General features: G+C 33.7%; 4 protein-coding genes across 8 annotated transcripts; 2 read left to right on the top strand and 2 right to left on the bottom strand.

The window, feature by feature from the left end:
* Positions 1-252: 252 nt before the first annotated feature.
* l(3)80Fj (lethal (3) 80Fj) lies at positions 253-11,239 on the top strand. The gene is made up of 13 exons (XM_034332803.2): positions 253-370; positions 450-552; positions 1,160-1,355; positions 1,560-1,899; positions 2,219-6,026; positions 6,196-7,681; positions 7,848-8,484; positions 8,577-8,921; positions 8,987-9,180; positions 9,273-9,484; positions 9,548-9,801; positions 9,890-10,111; positions 10,190-11,239. Exons 1-13 carry the CDS (start codon positions 356-358, stop codon positions 10,316-10,318), a joined length of 7,941 nt encoding a protein of 2,646 aa, XP_034188694.1. The 5' UTR covers positions 253-355; the 3' UTR covers positions 10,319-11,239.
* A 117-nt stretch (positions 11,240-11,356) lies between these two features.
* LOC117608151 (uncharacterized) lies at positions 11,357-15,564 on the bottom strand. 2 transcript variants are annotated; one of them, XM_034332804.2, is made up of 14 exons: positions 15,258-15,564; positions 14,810-15,080; positions 14,562-14,737; positions 14,301-14,498; positions 13,998-14,101; positions 13,857-13,943; positions 13,639-13,786; positions 13,362-13,564; positions 12,908-13,228; positions 12,628-12,837; positions 12,420-12,539; positions 11,988-12,161; positions 11,760-11,878; positions 11,357-11,563 (listed from the first exon to the last, which is right to left on the bottom strand). In XM_034332804.2, exons 1-14 carry the CDS (start codon positions 15,500-15,502, stop codon positions 11,363-11,365), a joined length of 2,577 nt encoding a protein of 858 aa, XP_034188695.1. In that variant the 5' UTR covers positions 15,503-15,564; the 3' UTR covers positions 11,357-11,362. The 2 variants fall into 2 exon arrangements, with proteins under 2 accessions (XP_034188695.1, XP_034188696.1); XM_034332805.2 differs by having other exon boundaries at positions 12,908-13,216.
* Positions 15,565-15,644: 80 nt separating this feature from the next.
* LOC117608181 (uncharacterized) lies at positions 15,645-17,187 on the top strand. The gene is made up of 4 exons (XM_034332882.2): positions 15,645-15,741; positions 15,827-15,924; positions 16,416-16,634; positions 16,751-17,187. Exons 1-4 carry the CDS (start codon positions 15,718-15,720, stop codon positions 17,061-17,063), a joined length of 654 nt encoding a protein of 217 aa, XP_034188773.1. The 5' UTR covers positions 15,645-15,717; the 3' UTR covers positions 17,064-17,187.
* Positions 17,188-17,393: 206 nt separating this feature from the next.
* Dsk (Drosulfakinin) lies at positions 17,394-18,815 on the bottom strand. Of its 4 annotated transcripts, none has more exons than XM_034333468.2 (4): positions 18,713-18,815; positions 18,191-18,429; positions 17,823-17,959; positions 17,394-17,704 (listed from the first exon to the last, which is right to left on the bottom strand). In XM_034333468.2, exons 3-4 carry the CDS (start codon positions 17,948-17,950, stop codon positions 17,554-17,556), a joined length of 279 nt encoding a protein of 92 aa, XP_034189359.1. In that variant the 5' UTR covers positions 17,951-17,959; positions 18,191-18,429; positions 18,713-18,815; the 3' UTR covers positions 17,394-17,553. The 4 variants fall into 4 exon arrangements, with proteins under 4 accessions (XP_034189359.1, XP_034189360.1, XP_034189362.1 ...); XM_034333469.2 differs by having other exon boundaries at positions 18,191-18,393; XM_034333471.2 differs by having other exon boundaries at positions 18,191-18,274; positions 18,713-18,787.
* Between the last annotated feature and the right edge of the window lie 14 nt (positions 18,816-18,829).

The following is an 18,829-nucleotide window of genomic DNA, read 5'->3' as shown; positions in this document are numbered from 1 at the left end:
GGTACATACAGTCTTTGATATCGAAACAATCTACTATTACCATCAACGTGCTTTAGACTGTGCAGTGCGAAATATTTCATAACACAAAAATCTCACGACTTCGATCAAACAACGCGTTCAATGTAGGAGGATGAAGAAGATAAGTAAAAATCAGAACAACTGAATAAAAATAATAATTTAAAAATTGACCACCGGAAGCGGAAGCGCTCAGCGACACTACAGCACAAATTCAAAACTCCTTGAAAACAAAAGCATGTCTAAGTATTTAGTCTTGTTGAATCTGTAGTCATTGCTGAAAGCAATCTAAAGTTTCAGAAGGGGTGGCGCTCTATGTCGGTCCGGTTTTTGAAGAAATATGGCGGATGTTGAAGTGAGTCTGTCACGTGGAACTCCACAAACCGTATTGTTATTTCCAAATTACTCATTATTGACCATTGTTTTTTTTTCAGTTAACGAAAGCATTGAAAGATCTGCCAAATCGAGTTCAAACCGCAAGTAAAAACGAGCGGCGAGAGATTCTACAAAATGTCGTCAATGTGTTGTCAAATCCTGGTAAGGAAGCCACCAGATAGTATTCAAATGAATTTACATTAAAATTAATGGTCAGAGAGAAATGAATTCTAACATACAATTTTTTTAAAATTTCATATTTTATATTATGTAATTTTAGTGATAATGTGACTGGTACATGAATATTGTTTTTCAAATAAAGTATGTAAAATTTGTATTTAATTTTCATATATAATTTTTTTTAAATTAATTGTAGAGGAAATTTTACTATTAATGTGAATATTTTCAGTAACTTTATTGCATATAGTATTAACTTTGATGTTTTCCTAATAGAAATTAGTCATTAAGCCATATAATGTTAATTTATCATTATTTTTAATTAATTCTTAAGTTAACAATGATTCAAATACTTTTAGGACTTATTATCTGTTAAATTAAGAAATCAAGAAATTTTTATTTATATCTAATTAAATGTTATTGTAAGTAGATATAAATTAAAAAATTTTCTTTTCAAAATTTTGACTTTGTAAAATTGTAAAATTTTAATTTTGGATTATGAGTCTTTATGTTGAGTCTTTGTAATAGTATAAAAATGTAAAATAGAATATTCCAGAGTTTAAGAAAATGAAAAATACTATTCTTATTTTAGGCATTAATGAGAAGATTGTCAATGGAATTTGCAAAACTATATCCCTCACTTTACATCGATATAAGGACACTGCTTCCCAATCTTACATGAAGAATTTGATTGTTGAATTACTGAAAAAGCAACCTGAGGCTACTGTGAAGCACATGACCAATGTAGTTGTGGAGCAGGCTATGTGGCATAAGAATGTAGTTCCTACGTATGTAACTAATTTTACAGAATTTAACAGATTCTAGTCCCTTAGATTATCTAATTAAAAACACTCTTATTAATTGGCTGGAATTATAAGTATCATGGAAAAAAAGATAAGCATTGTTAAAAGTAAAAGAAATTTTCAATGGCTTCAGTATAATAATGAATGCTTAAATATTAAATTACTTACTAATAAAGTATTATTTTGTAGTTTGAACACTGCTTTGACTGCATATCTCACACTAAAATGGTCAACCTTAGTCATTCTTTATGGACACAAAAGTAATACAGATGTTAATACAGAACTTCCAAAACTAATTGAGGCACAAGCAAATTTAAGTGCAGCAGCTTTGGCAGCAATGGATAAGAAGCTAACAGAGAAAGTTTATATTTTACTGGCACATCAGTGGTCAAGTGTTAAGGAGATAGAGATTGAGTATCTGGAAACATTGACAAAGCTGGAAGTTGGGAATGGTGTGATTGTTCTTGCTAGTTTGCTCACTAGATATTTGGTTAATACAAAGAAGAGTGAACTAGTAGGAAAATTAAAGGTTAGTTTTGTGGAGATTTGTATCAGGTGGATGGGCTAGGTTCTTTAGGTTTATTAATAATATCAATGTGTGTTATTCTACTATTTATTAATTATCCTACTCTGTTAGTAACAGAATAATTAGAAGAAAAGAATAGAAAAATGAACAGTATTTCTCTGCTTTGTTTAAATTTTCTAGTATTCTAGTATTCTAGAGAATTTTTGAAAGTTTGAATTTTCATAATTCTGTAATATTTGAAATTCTAGAATTTTAGAATTGCAAAGAATCTGGTCCCCCCTGGGTCTTCAGAATTCCAAACTAACATTTACTTTCCTTACAGGTAGAAATCATAGACGTTTTTATAAAAGTAGCCATCAGTTGCAAGAAGAAACCCGACTTATACGTCGTTCACAATGCAGTACCTCTCCTCCGTCGAATATCCCACGATGAATTCAAAAACCAATTGCTGCCAGCTTTACAAAAAGCCATGTTAAGAAATCCAGAAATAATTATAGAATCTGTTGGACATATTCTCTCTGGCTTAAGTCTAGACTTAAGCCAATACAGTCAAGAAATAAGCAAAGGACTATTTGCAAACCTCCACTCGAAAGAAGATTTAGTACGAGAAGAAGCTGTAGGAGCTTGTCGTAGACTCGCTCTTCAATGTTCTGACACTACTGCCTTGGAAAATCTATTGTCATCAGTGTTCGCAGTGTTTCATGGTTCCGAAGGGAAGCTCACAGTAACAACTCACAAGATCTCCGTACTCCAAGGTGCCGGAAATCTCAGCTATAACGCTGCATCAGGGAGCAGCGTTCAAAGATTAGCAGAGACAGCCTGCGAGCATTTTATCAAAGTTTTAGAAACCGAAGTCCACGAAAAGACTCTAATCTATGCTTTAGAAATGATGGCATTGTGGTCCAATAAATTCACAAATAATGTTCCAAAGAGTGTAATAGATGCATTTAAAAAAGGTATGACTGCAAAAACTTCCACTGCCTCTGTGCGCACTGCTTACATCAGACTCTTCTTTTCTACGCCCGTGGCTTCGTATTCAGGAATAATTACTCCGTTATTAGTTCAAGCAATTACAAGAGCCATACAACAGTGTGCACAGCCAGCTGCAGTCACTGAAGGCTTAGTCGCTTCTTATTTATTAGTGAAGCTGGTCCTTGCTAATCAAGTGGAGAATGATAAACAAGCTGTATTATGGAACGCCATCGACGAGCAGATATTCTTCTCAGAAAAATTTCTCTCAACCTGTGGCGATGACATTTTGTACCATCTCATGTTATTCTGTGAAAGGCTTATTATAGAATTTGGAGATAGGTTAAACGAGAAAGCTTTGAATGGAGTACACAGAGCAATTGTTACATGTGCAACAGCTCCAAAGTTCAGTACAAGGAAACGTTGCGCTCCACTGATTAAAAAAGTCCTAACGGGTTTGAGTACGTACAAGCCTGCACAGGAATTGTTAATGGAGTTCAATAGATTTTTAGAAAACGTGAAAATTAAATCTGAGAATGATAGAGAGAACAAGGAAGATTCAACCGGGGAAATAACTGGCAGATGTCTTGCGGATGGTTTACTTGCTATTTGCTCAGGTTCTTTTCTGTTTGAAGCCCCTGCGACGCAGATGGCAAGGGATGCATTGATTCCTTCTCACCATCCAGCGATTCTCAAAGCAATGCCAAATCTGTGGTTCAAGATTGTGAAGAACTATAATCTCGTATCAAAAGATTTCCTTTGTTCGATGAACCATGAGATAAAGAAGATGCTTGTACAGAATTACAAGTCTACTCCCAGTTACGAAAATGCTTTAACGAAGGTGATATCAATTATTCCAGACATTATAATGCCTGCGATAGTGTCTAATGTAACAAATAAGCTTGATGATCCGGAAATTCTGAAAGTAACCAAGGATGAATATTTCACTTATCTTACTCCGGAGGGGGAATTGTTCGACAAAAGCGTACTACCAACAAATGATGAGAATGATATTCTTAACTCAATGAACATGAAACGGGAGAGCAAAGTGTATTCATTTAAAGAACAACAGGAGGAGCTCCAGCTGAGGCGAGAGTTATACGAGAAGCGAAAGAAAGAAGGAAAAATAAAGGAACCAAAGTTAACGCCTAAACAGGAAGAAATTCTTAAAACTCAAATGGCGAAGGAAAGCGCAATCCGCAAAAAACTAACAGACCTAAAATTGAAAATAGATAATTCAGTATCTCTAATCAAATGTGCGGTGCTTGGAAATGGTCAAGAATTATCATTACACTTAAAAGACCTTCTTCCATCAATTCTGAAGAATCTAAGGTCATTGTTAGCTGCGCCCGCAATGTCAGAACTCTTCGTCCATCTGAAACAAATCGTAAACATAAATAATAATCCAGTACTAAGTGATTTAGTGGCTCACGTAACTCTGAGGCAACTCCAACCCCAATGTGACTTGAACCCGGCGTGGGAGGAAGAAAACCTTGACAGCGCAGTGAAGAGAACCCTGAACCTCCTCCACGCAACAACGATAAAGCAGAAGAAACTATTCGCTGCGCCGGCGTTTTGCTACATCTTTCCATTCATAAAGAAGACACTGTTAACTTACAAGGACGATAACATGATTGTGCAAGGATTACAAATAATCCAAGAACACGCTAAACAGAGAGGAGCTTCTGATTTCAGAGATACAAGGCATCCGCAGTTACTTCCTCGTAAACACATGTTTGATCTCTTAATGGAGTTGATGGAGATTACAACTGGGAGAGTGCAGACACATGCAGTAGCAACTTTGCTAGATGTAGCTCAGTCTGGTAGCGGTCAGCCAGGCACCGCGCTAGCAACCAGTGAGGATATAAATTCCCTAACAGGAGCCTTACAAAATTCCTTATCCACCATAAGAGATGCAGCTCTGAGAGCTTTAACAGTAGTGCGCCAAGCATTTCCATCAAAGAAGGAACACTGTGAACAATTCTCCTGTCTCATCAGGAGAATATGGATCGCTAGGTTTGACATCTGCGATGAGAATAAAATTCTGGCGAATGAATTATGGTATGCAGCGGATTTAGCAATGGAGCCCGATGTTTTAGCTGACGAGCTTATTCAGGACATTTCACACCCTGTGGAACCCATACAGCAGGCTGCGGCATGTGCCCTGGCGCAGTGTCTAACAGAGGTTCCTCATTTAGTACCAATGATTCTGAACAATCTTCTCCAGTTGTATCAGGAGAAACTAGCAATGATCCCTCCAAAATTAAACAACTTTGGACGTGTCGTAGAACAACCCATTGACACTTGGGGTCCACGACGAGGCGTAGCTCTTGCATTAGCTCAGATAGCTCCTCTGCTCACTGCAGACACGGTACTTAAATTGGTACAATTTTTTGTTTCGACTGGATTAGGAGACAGAAATCAAGCTGTGCGCACTGAGATGTTAACAGCTGCCGTAGCTGTTGTGGATCTTCATGGAAAGACAAATATAACGTCTTTATTACCGGTCTTCGAAGAGTTCATGGACAAGGCGCCAAAGATTGGAAGTTTCGATTCTATTAAGCAATCAGTGGTCATTCTTATGGGATCACTGGCTAGGCATTTAGACAAAGATGATTCTCGTATCAAACCAATTGTAATGCGTCTCATTGCTGCACTTTCTACTCCATCGCAGCAAGTACAAGAGGCTGTTGCTAATTGTCTTCCGCATCTTGTACCTTCTATCAAAGAAGACGCTCCAAAGATAGTGGATAATCTGATGGATCAGTTGTTGAAATCTGATAAATATGGAGAACGAAAGGGTGCAGCGTACGGTTTGGCAGGTATAATCAAGGGTATGGGGATATTGGCGCTTAAGCAACTTGATATTATGACCACATTAACTAATGCTATTCAGGATAAGAAAAACTATAGGCATCGAGAGGGAGCTTTGTTTGCATTTGAAATGTTGTGTACGATGCTTGGGAGATTATTTGAGCCTTATATTGTTCACGTGTTGCCACATTTGCTACTATGTTTTGGGGATTCAAGTCAATATGTGAGGGCGGCTACCGATGATACTGCCAGGGTTGTTATGAGCAAACTTTCAGCACATGGAGTGAAACTTGTGCTGCCTAGTTTGCTCGCGGCTTTAGAAGAGGATTCTTGGAGAACTAAGACTGGTGAGTAATTTGAATGTTGGCATAACTAAATAGCGGGCAGGATCGGCCTGGTCTCAGAATTCTAAATTTTCTGAATTTAAATATTCAGAATCATTCTCGTATACGCCAATGAATTTAATGCCATCAAAAGTATATATTATTTTTTAAAAATCATAAATTTTATTTTAAGGGTCCGTTGAATTGCTCGGTGCGATGGCATACTGCGCTCCAAAGCAACTCAGCAGTTGCCTACCTAGCATAGTCCCAAAGCTCATCGAAGTTCTCAGTGACTCCCACACAAAAGTCCAAGAAGCTGGTGCAGAGGCTCTTAAAGTAATTGGAAGTGTAATCCGTAACCCAGAAATTCAAGCCATCGTACCAGTCTTATTAAAAGCCCTTCAAGATCCATCTCACAAAACAGCCACCTGTCTTCAAACCCTATTGGATACACAATTTGTTCATTTCATCGATGCACCATCTTTGGCTCTAATTATGCCAGTAGTTCAGCGAGCATTCTTGGATCGATCCACGGAGACAAGAAAAATGGCCGCACAGATTATTGGAAACATGTATTCTTTAACCGATCAAAAAGATTTAACTCCATATTTACCAACAATTATTCCTGGACTGAAAACAAGTTTATTGGACCCTGTGCCAGAAGTGCGCAGTGTCTCTGCAAGAGCACTGGGTGCCATGGTGAGAGGAATGGGAGAATCCAGTTTTGAAGATCTTCTTCCATGGCTGATGCAAACGCTTACTTCTGAAACGAGCAGTGTGGATCGCTCAGGTGCTGCGCAGGGTCTCTCAGAGGTTGTTCGAGGCCTTGGTGTAGAGAAACTGCACAAACTCATGCCAGAAATTATCAGCACAGCAGAAAGGACTGACATAGCTCCTCATGTCAAGGATGGATACATCATGATGTTCATTTATATGCCAAGTGCATTCACTACTGAATTTACACCGTACATTGGACAAATTATTAATCCTATTTTAAAAGCGCTGGCTGATGAGAACGAGTATGTTCGCGAGACAGCACTCAGAGCAGGCCAGCGCATTGTCACACTTTATGCTGACTCTGCAATTATGTTATTATTACCTGAATTAGAAAAAGGTCTCTTCGATGACAATTGGCGTATCAGGTATTCATCGGTGCAGTTGCTTGGAGATTTATTGTACAGAATCTCTGGAGTATCTGGGAAAATGTCTACCGAAACAGCAAGCGAAGATGATAATTTCGGTACGGAACAATCTCACTATGCTATTATCAATGCACTTGGCGCGGAAAGAAGGAATCGTGTTCTGGCTGGATTGTATATGGGCAGGTCTGATGTTGCACTGATGGTTCGTCAGGCTGCCCTTCATGTATGGAAAGTTGTTGTTACGAATACACCAAGGACACTGAGAGAAATATTGCCTACGTTGTTCACTTTATTATTGGGCTGTTTGGCGAGTACCAGTTATGATAAGAGACAAGTGGCTGCTAGGACTTTGGGAGATCTTGTTAGGAAACTGGGGGAGAGGGTATTGCCAGAGATTATACCTATTTTGGAGAAAGGCTTGCAAAGTGATCAGGCTGATCAAAGGCAAGGTGTTTGTATTGGATTGTCGGAGATTATGGCGAGTACCAATAAGGATATGGTGTTGACGTTTGTTATCAGTTTGGTTCCAACAGTGAGGTAAGTATTTCTTTTTAATAGGAAAGTAATGGTGTAATTAGAAGGGGCAGGGTAGACCCGGACGCAAAACGATATGAATCGCTGTGAAAAATTTTCAGAAATTCCCCTGGTTACACTTATGCACAAAATCATTCTTACTACTATTAAAACATAATTTAAATTTCAGGAAAGCATTATGCGATCCATTACCAGAAGTCCGCCAAGCTGCCGCGAAAACATTCGACGGTCTACACTCAACCGTAGGAGTTCGAGCACTAGACGACATACTCCCAGCAATGTTAACCCAACTAAATTCTCCGGACCAGGCAGAAGCTGAAAACACTCTGGACGGTCTTCGTCAAGTAATGGCGATAAAATCTAGAGTCGTATTGCCATACCTAGTTCCTCAGTTGACAACACCACCGGTTAATACAAAAGCATTATCAATATTGGCCAGTGTGGCTGGTGAAGCATTAACTAGATTCCTCCATAAAATCCTACCAGCATTGTTGACTGCTCTATCCAGTGCCCAAGGGACACCTAACGAAGTCCAAGAATTAGAATACTGTCAAGCAGTTATTTTATCTGTGACGGATGAAGTTGGTGTCAGAACAGTGATGGACCAGCTTATGGAGGCTACGAGAGCAGAGGATCCATCTAAAAGACGAAGCGCTGCGACTTTGCTGTGTGCTTTTTGCAGAGATACGCGTGCAGATTATAGTCAGTATGTTCCACAATTACTGAGAGGACTTATTCATTTGTTCACTGATGATGATAAGGATGTGCTACAGATGAGCTGGGAGGCCCTTACAGCAGTAACTAAAGTAATTATTTTTTAAAATAATTGAATTCTAGTTATTGTTCATGGTATTTTTAATATAATGTAAATTATGTTTATTCTTGTTAATATTTTTAGACTCTAGCATCTGATCAGCAGATAGCTCATGTCCAAGATATCAGACAAGCCGTACGCTTCGCAGTGTCTGATTTAAGAGGACAAGAATTATTACCTGGATTCTGTTTACCCAAAGGAATTACGCCAATTCTTCCAATATTCAGGGAAGCTATATTAAATGGTCTACCAGAAGCAAAGGAACAAGCAGCTCAGGGTCTTGGAGAGGTCATCAAATTAACCAGTGCAACGGCGTTACAACCAAGTGTTGTTCATATTACTGGACCTTTGATTAGGATTCTTGGAGATCGATTTAATTGGAGTGTGAAAGCTGCAGTATTGGAAACGCTTGCAATCTTGCTTGGCAAGGTATGTATGTTACATAAGCGAGAAAAAAAAATGTAATTAATAATTTAATATTTTTGTTTCATTAGGTTGGAGTAATGTTAAAACAGTTTCTACCACAGTTACAAACAACCTTTTTGAAAGCGTTAAATGATAGTAATAGACAAGTGAGGTTGAAAGCTGCTTATGCTTTAAGTAATTTAATTGTTATTCATACACGTGTTGATCCTTTGTTTACGGAGCTTCATACTGGGATAAAAACTGGCGATGATCCGGCTATTAGGTAAATAGAAATATATGTTTTTGAATTCCGAAAGTTCTAGTCCCATTCTAAAAAGAAATCCTAGTTATAATAAGATATATTTGTTCTTTTAGAGAAACAATGTTACAAGCTTTAAGAGGTGTACTCACACCTGCCGGTGACAAAATGACAGAACCGATGAAGAAACAAGTCTTCGCTACTTTAAGTAGTATGCTTGGACATCAAGAAGATGTTACGAGGAATGCTGTAGCTGGCTGTTTTGGAGCACTTGTGAGATGGCTTAGTCCAGAGCAACTTGCAATTACATTTAACGATCATTTATTATGTAAGTTTTTATTAAACATATCTCTTAGTTTCATATTTGCATTATTTCATTAACAATCTGCAGGTAACGATACCAATGTTGACTGGATGCTCAGACACGGCCGTTCAGCAGCATTGTTTGTTGCATTGAAAGAATCCCCAACAACTGTATACAATGACAAAGAAAAGGACCGTGTCTGTACTGTAATACTTTCCTATTTAGCTGCGGATAGAGTGCAGATAGTTATGAATGGTGTAAGAGCTTGTGGTTATTTGTTTCAACATTTGATGAACGAAGGGCAACCTATACCTCAACAAATACTGTCTCCATTTGTACGGGTAAGAATATTTGTGAATTCTAAATTCATAGAATATATTTTTTTTAGGAATTAAAATTTATTTATTCAAAAAATTGTATTTGTTTTAGTCAATGAACAACAATAGCAACGACGTTAAACAATTGCTAGCCAGGGTTTGCATTCATCTGGCACGTAATATACCACCTGGCAAAATGTCTCCAGAACTACTTAAGTCATTATTACCTATGTTAGTAAACGGAACAAAAGAGAAAAATGGTTATGTAAAAGCCAACAGCGAACTTGCTCTTATAGCAGTACTGAGATTGAGGCAAGGCGAAGAAGAACATCAAGTATGTATTTTTATTTCTACTTTTTATAATTATCTAGAATTGAATTGAACAAATTTTATTTCGTTTTTTTTTTTTCAGCGTTGTATGGCATTCTTAGATGCAGGCGCAAGGGAATCTTTGTCGGATGTTGTTAGCAAAGTACTGCGCAAAGTTCTCTCTCAACCTGAAGGAAAAATAGAAGAACTGGACGATACATTACTCACGTGAGAGACATTGTACGTCCTGGGGCTCATTACGTACTACATCCATTTAACTAGACGTACTATCAATCATTTTTATAAAGAAACTTACTGTTCGTGTACTAGCTGCATTATAAAAATTTTAGATCACTCAACATTGTATCTCGATAATCAATTAAACAAAGTTAATTGTAACAATCGCTCGATGGCATTCAAGTTACTTAAATTAAGATGTCCTATTTACCGAGTGATTCGAACGAAACTTGTAGATACGTCTGTGAAAAATGTTTCTTATAATCACATGTTTCTTTGTTACGTGTTAAGTTCAGAACGTATGAAATTGGGATACCAGAATGGTGAGAATAATATATCAAATAAATTCAGTTTTATTGTACATCTTCTTTTCACTTATCTCACGTCTTGTGGTATCTTTTTATCGTACTATTACTTTTCAGCGGAAACATATTATTCGTATCAGGTATTACAACAGTGTATACCACTGTTTTGTACTGTAATTATATATTTATACTTTAGAATTACATAATTATAACAATTGTTGGCTAAACCATAACGACGCGATGCTTCTAGATCTATCATTAAAGCGTCTTCGTTCATAATCTTTTAATTTTTTATTTTTCTGATAATTACATTGTTCATCTTACCCACAAATTCGCGGATGTACGTATTCTGTATATATACTTTAAATACGCTACAATTTAGCGGACTAAAGTGGGATTTTATACTTTTGTATGTAAATCTTTCAAAGTTGCATCACCGTTGTTGCTCGCAGAATGTTGAATTCAATTTTCTGATAATAATATTCAATTTATCAAAATCGTTACATAAAAAAGAAAAACATACAGGACAGTCTTAAAGTTATGTTCTCCTTTGAACGATTTAATGTAAAGATGCTAATTTTATAAAATACTTTATTATTATTATGAAAATTCCTATGAAGGATAAGAAAAATGAGGGCGGTAACGTGATGGACCAGAAGTAACGCGTATATATTGTATTTTAGACAGAAAAGTGAATCCGAATCGAATTAAGTTATTCAAAAAAGAAATGATATTTATGTTTTGTTTTTATTAATTTTAAAACTTTTCCTAACCGAAGATCGTTTTATCGTTGTAAAATTTTCTATTTTCTGCAAATTATTATTTTTTTGCGACGATGCGTCTTCTGTTTCAAGTTCCTTCATTTGCAATTTTTTCTTAACGAGTAATTGTTTCGTTGCCTCCAGAATTATTTCATAAAACTCGAGAAACGTCAACTGCAATGTTAATAGTATCCGATTTTTCACATTGTAAATTATACGTAATGTCTGTAAAGTGTGCTGTATCTGTCTCAGTGACAAATGATTGAGTTTAAAAATATAGAATTTTCGCAAACTCTTTGAATATTCGTTGCTCAATTCATTTATTTTTTAACCATCAAAAGTTTAGTAAGCTTGAATAATAAAACAATACCTCATAATCCATATTAATAATCATATCAGTTTCTATATCTTTAATTGCAGGGCATATTAATGCCATAATTTCTAACAATTTCGAAGGTCCCAGTTCTCCGAACACCGACAATCCATGGGCTAAAAATTATTCAAATTATTAAATAAAATGAAATGATAAATTTAATTTACAAAAGCCAATATGCAATAATATTATTATAATTAAATTTACAAAATATGTTATACGTACACAGGTGATCATTTTCATCATTTCTTGAAACTTGGATTGTACACTGTGATTCCATAAAAATGTCATCAGATTTAAGTAAATAATTGATTTTTTCACCTATTATTGTACAGTTAATACCATTTGATAAGCTTTTAATAGTTTCTGTAGTTATGGAAGTTTGTGGATCAGTTGTATCTATAATGTTAAATTGAAAAACTGCTCAATTTCTGTTTTATAAAGATTACTCTTTTTTTCTATTTAACATTTACGTCTTAAGCAGATTCCGCATGCATATTGTAAAATGTACAAACGTAATTGTTCATTATTAATAAAATACTTTATAGTTGTATGTTTTGTTTTTACTCCTTTCAGTATTAAAGAATGATAGTGGAAAGTATTTCTGTTACATTTAACGTTACAAATAAAAGAATAACTGACACAATTTAAATTTACCATTTAAAACACACATAGTTTGAAGAAGATCTTTCATGGAAAATGGATATCCAATTCGTTTACATAATTTAAAAACGGCATATATAGGCAATAAATCTTGATTCTCTTGACATAAACTACCTGTCATAAAAAAAGTAAATTAATATATATATGTATAGTTTCGGGAAAATTATAAGCTTCCCTAGGAAAAATATAATTATTTACGTACCAATATGATTACCAGTATGTGGATATATATCATTTTTCAAAAAATTATGTAAACCACCAGCAAGTTTCCCATTAATTTCCTCTGTTTCTATATCACCGAATTTCGTATACAAGTGCCACGAGACTTCTAACAGCGCATGCAAATATTGCCAAATTTCAATTTTTTCGAATGGATCATGTGGATTTTGTACAAAGGTGATTTTATTCTTTGCTGAAATTATTAACATATCCGCTGTAAATTGAACTTGGGGCGAGGGGCAGATCCACCCTTAATGACTTACCAATATAATTATCAATTTCAATTAAACTCAATCCTTTCTTATGAATACCACAATCACTCCATAATTGCCATAAACACAATCTGCTCATTGCAATATCGCATTTCGGCGCTGAATTTGTAAACAATTTTGCATAATTATTATAAATTTCTCGTAAGCGAGCCATATGTAATATTAAACAATTATGTGTCCATCGTTCTTCATATTCCCAATCAGATTTCTTTATATTATTTACAGTAAATTCAGAAACATTTGTTTCTTCTTCAACAATATCTGTCGCTTCTTTATCATTTTCATTTTGCTTTCTCGAATCTATAAAAATTTCTATATTTAAAAATAATAAATAAAAATGATATAATATTCTTAAAGTTTAGAAATTTTAAATAATCCCGAATATATCCCTGAGGAAGTCTACTGTGCCCGGTAATTTACATACGTATGTATAGATATGACTGACCAATTGACTTCACTGCCAAACAGGTGCAAGATTCATTTTCACAACTGTAACATTTTCCAGATAGAATTGGTAATAATGGATGTACTTCTAAACTGTCTGGATCAAATAAACGAGTTATATAATAAGATAATGATGGAAATTGTTCTGGTTTTAAAATAGGAATTATGGGAGCTTTCTCTAATTGAGTTGATCTGTCAAGAAATCTGCAAAGGAATAAATAATAATTTTTGTTATTTTTTATTTTAAATATTCTTATTTATATGATAATATTTCTTACTGTGGTTTCATTTCTTTGATTACGCGTACACATTTTATTTCATCCTTATCCTCTAATTCATTATTTAAATCATTATCTTCGACATTAGATGTACATAATATATCGTTCAAAAATAATGGATTAGATTCAAATTTTTCCCCGTTGCTTCCTAAGTAAAATAAAAATATTTGAAATTTTTAAAAATTTATGTATTCGATTTTTGAAAAATGTTATGTTACCAATTATAACTCCATAACCATGTTTCTTATTATCCTTCCAATGCCCAAAATATTTAGCACCACCGACTGCACTTAATTTTAACTCTCCTATAATAAATATTTCATTACTATTTATCATTTGAAAGAAAAATTTAAAATTACCTTCGCCATTACGCATTCCATTCCGCCAATTACCGACATAAAGAGCTTCTTGTGGCCAAGTTAAAGTTTTATTGAAGAACGCATTCCATACATATTCTCCATAACTATAAACAAACATTACCTATATTAATGTTATATAAATGTATCAACATTATACAGTATTATACTATATTATTAGTTATTTGAGAAAAGAATTATTTAGTTTGATATATTTTTATGAGGTTCAGAAGTTTATTTACCCTTAAAATTTTGAAACCTTATCTGGTATCATCCTAATTATTGTTAAATTTAAAATTGACAAACCCATGCATCGCACCACATTTCCATTCCCCGCGATAAACATTGCCATTGGTCCAAACCATCGTTCCTCTACCATCACGAAGTCCATTCTTCCATTGACCGTAATAACTACCCTTTGTATAAGTTCGTAATCCAACTCCATGCATTTTGTCCATTACCCAATCACCATCGTACGAACTATTATCACCATAACGACAGTACCTGTAAATATAAAAATATAGATTAGCAAAATTATTATATTTTATTTATATGGCAAATGTTTACCCTTTTCCGTGTCGCTGACCCATATACCATATGCCAGTATACATATAGCGATTTTCTCCATCTACCATGATTCCTCTACCATGTCGATAACCATTTACAAAATCTCCCTCGTACCAACAATTACTGTTCCATTCTAATAAACCTTTCCCATGCATTCGATTTTGTTCAAAGTCTCCCTATGAAACAATGTAACTTTTAGAAGATATTTTCTAATTACAGTAGACTCACGGTATATTAATTATAATTACTTTGTATTGTGCACCATTTGACCATCTATAAACACCTTTCCCTTCCATCATTTTCCTACTGATGCGACCAGTGTATGTATTATTACTAATGAATTTTATATTTGCAAATTCATCGGGGGCTGTCATTTTCCAATACATATTCGAATTTGATTTAGACGTCTCTTCGTTATGTTCTTTGTAATCAGTATCATTATTTTTTAATTCATTAACGCTTTCGTTATCGTCATCAATTTTGTTTTTAGGTTTCTTTCTTAAGATTTCACCGTCCCATCTGTATAAAATAAATTATTAATTTATATATGAATATTAACGAAAGATCACTACCACTTACGCGGAATGCATACTACCATTATTATTGTAAATATACTATTTTTCTAATTTTTAATAATGTTTACATACAGTTATGAATAAAAATGAATTCGTTTTTTATATAAAGAAATGTAGTTACTCCTTTAGAAAGAATTGTAACAAATCATTGTATAGTAAAAAGGTGAACTCTTCTTCGATAGTATATTTACGACGTTTCTCTGCTAGAATATCTTCCAAAGGTAATTCTTCTATTGATTTTACATTTTCTAAATTATTTATTGTTTCTTCGGTTTCTTCCCATTCTTCCTCTTCGTCGTATGATTGAATGCGTTTAAGTTTCTTTCTACATTTATGTAGAAGAATTTCCCGTAATGTTGCGCTCATTCTTAATTACTAATTAAATAGAATATTATAATAAGTAATCAGTTAAAATTATGAACTGAACATATTTGAGAAATAATAGAAACAGAAACATGAGAATATTTTTTAAAATGTTATATGTCATATGCTATCTTCAGAGCCATTATTATTTTTTTGTAAGTTGTATTCATTGGAGAAAAGTTGCCAAATATTTTGTTATTAAAATTATAAGAGGAAAAATGTCGACAAAGGGAAAAATGAATGTAACGTTACTTCTTGTTTTCTATTTCGGTATTCAGTCTTCAACTAATTGTTTAAAAATAATATAAATGATTCTTTATATTGCAGACAATTTTTCCATCTTGTGGAGATGAAGCTAAAGACTTAGAACCCATAGTTTTTCATGTTCCTGCTACTTATAGTAATAAAGTAAAAATGCATGGTTGGTAAGTATATAGATAGATATAATTATTATGTATAAACAACGATGATAATAACATTTTTGGGAAATTGTATGTATGTATTTTTGTAACGGTATCTACTACAGTCTTGACTATAATAAAATTAGACGAAAGAGTCTTTAACGCCGGTCCCTTAGTTGGGGGTGGAATTACCCTTTTGGTTCGTTACACATAGCAACACGATTGTGACATCAATTCTGTTTATTTAGTGGGCTCTGCTACTGGTCAGAGAATTCCTGATTCCATCAATAATAAAAGGGTTATTCTTTATTATTAACTAAACAACGATTAATACCAATATCAATAATTATACAAAATTAACAATTTTCTAATAAAGTATACTCAATCTGAAAGCAAAAGAGTTATAAATAAATATATCAAATTTTCATTTTCGTTGTTAAGATAATAATTACCCTTAAGTAAGTAATTTAAAAAAAAAAAATAAAACATTTCATAAATCTTGTTTTTTTTTTCAGGCACATGGATACATTAGAAGAACCTAGGGACAATACAGACATATTTCCACCAAAAGGAAATCTTTTTAAATCATCATATAAAAGAATAGGAACAGGAGATACTCGTACAGGAATTTCCGAAACACAAGCAATGTTGTCTCAGATAGAATTGAAGGATTTATACAAACCAGTTTATCCGCAACGTACTTTACATAAGATGAGGGCTCTTGCATATGGACAGTATGTATTATGAACCTTATTTCTTTATTTACTATTTATGTACTCATTTTCGTCAAATTAAAAATTTTTAATTGATATATCATAAGTGTCATGAAATCATCTTTTAATATTTATAGGATAGAAGAAGAAAAGGAATCTACATTAACAGATTTATTATATGATTCTGAAGAAGCTAAACATATGGATTATAGAACGACACAAGAAATTCATTATAGATTACCTTATCCCATGAGGCCAAGATCATTACTACCTCCCCCACCACCAGAACCATGGTTGTTAAATAGAAGAACTATTGGTTATAGTCTTGAACAATTAGAAAAAAGGGATGGTGTAAATACATTTTTGGATGATAACATGGAGCTCCATAGGAAAATAGCTGATTTAAAAATGAGAAGGAATAAGTTACATGAAATAACATCTAAAAATTAAAAATGTTATCATTGATTTGCCAATAATCGGAAATATATAAAATTTAGAAAGTATTTTTTATAATGATATTAAATAATTTAGTTTTTTAAACAATAACAAGATGTTTAAAAGCGTATATAATAAATGATAAAAATATTATTATAACTAACCAATAATTAAATTAGTAACTAAAATTATTATAGTATTATTAGTTATATTAATATTATTAGGTATACAAACTAATTCGGTGCTTTTAATATTATCAATAATTGAATTAAAAACAAATTTCAAATTAAGAAGAAAAGAAAAGGCGCTAAATTAATTTGTACTTAATGTTTAATCATTTAATAAATTACATATATTTTCAAGGAGAACATCAGGATAATGACAAAACAACGAAATGCATCGTCGCAATGTAAAATATATTTCATCTACAGTTTGAACCAAGTATTACTTCTGCAGCAAAAACAGTGAAATACCACTGCAAATAATTTATTTATGGCACCATTAATTATTCGTGACTCCTACCGAATCGCATATGACCATAATCATCAAACTGTTCCCGTTTTCCAAATCTCATATGACCATAATCATCGAATTGTTGTCGTTTATTTATATCTAAAAAGTCATCGTCTTCTCCAAACAAATTTTCCACTGCATACCTGTTAAAGAAGAATAGTATTAGTACAAACATTTTATTCTTAGTATCTAAGTTTCTATGTTTCTATTTACTTAAACAAAATGTATTAATAGTTAAACTAAACGAGATTGTATAATTACCCTCGTAATAAAGGTCGACTACGGAACCTTCGACGCATGTTATTAACAATTTCAGGAGCTGCTTCACATTTTCCATAGAAAAACCAAATAATGGCCATAGTGAATGCCAGGGCAACAGTTAAATTCATATCTGCGAACTTAATCAAAATACATGCTAAGAATTATAGTTTTTTTTTTTCTTTATGAGAACAACCGCTTTTTTTACGAAGCTTCATTTTTTAATGAATCGATGAAACGCAAAGAGGCGCCACACAGTTATAGTGGTTTTTTAAGAAATTGATTTAATCAGAAATAAAGTCTCCTGCGAGCACTTTACATTTTCGACTAAATAATAATAATTTCGACTTAATAGTCTCGATAGTATTTACCTGTGTGTTGGAGAATCGGAAATCGGCGGAAGAATGCACGGTCCATAGCTTCTACCGGGCTTTTTATACACGAATCCCATCATCCTTGGAAAATTCAGAGGGGAACGGTTGAGCTGTTTGAATTTTAATTCACGTACCTGTGATGTCTGATAAACAATTTTCTCCGCTTTCAATATTCCACGATGGTATTCGATGATTGGCAGCTTGAATAACCGTATTACCGTCTTAACTTGACTTGCCTTTTTGTAAGACAGTAATGGCAATTTTATCGATGAAAGAAGTATGTCAGTTAGAGAAACTCTATTGTGAATTACTATTGTCAGTTTGAATAAACTTTCATTCTGTTGCTACTTTAAGTTTGCAAATTAAGAAAACGTTTATTTTTAACCCTTCGAATTATTATACAAGTTTTTGTATTATTTTGAAAATTTTTTTAACAATTATTATTTTTGTTTTTGTATAAAAAATATACAATTAATAATCGAAAATAAAAAGAACACCAATTTTGCTGATTTTACTTACAATTTTCCTTGTAAACCTTTTCCTAACTCTGATATTTAAACCAGCCATGTAACCACTCCACCCCCCCACGTGAATACAATTTCCACAAAATCCTCAGAAATACACAGACATGAAATA

The sequence above is a fragment of the Osmia lignaria genome, chromosome 15 (genome assembly GCF_051020975.1).
Source record: "Osmia lignaria lignaria isolate PbOS001 chromosome 15, iyOsmLign1, whole genome shotgun sequence".
NCBI classification, from domain to species: domain Eukaryota; kingdom Metazoa; phylum Arthropoda; class Insecta; order Hymenoptera; family Megachilidae; genus Osmia; species Osmia lignaria.
The sequence above is the reverse complement of the archived record's forward strand: the minus strand, read 5'-3'. Positions and strand labels throughout refer to the sequence as shown.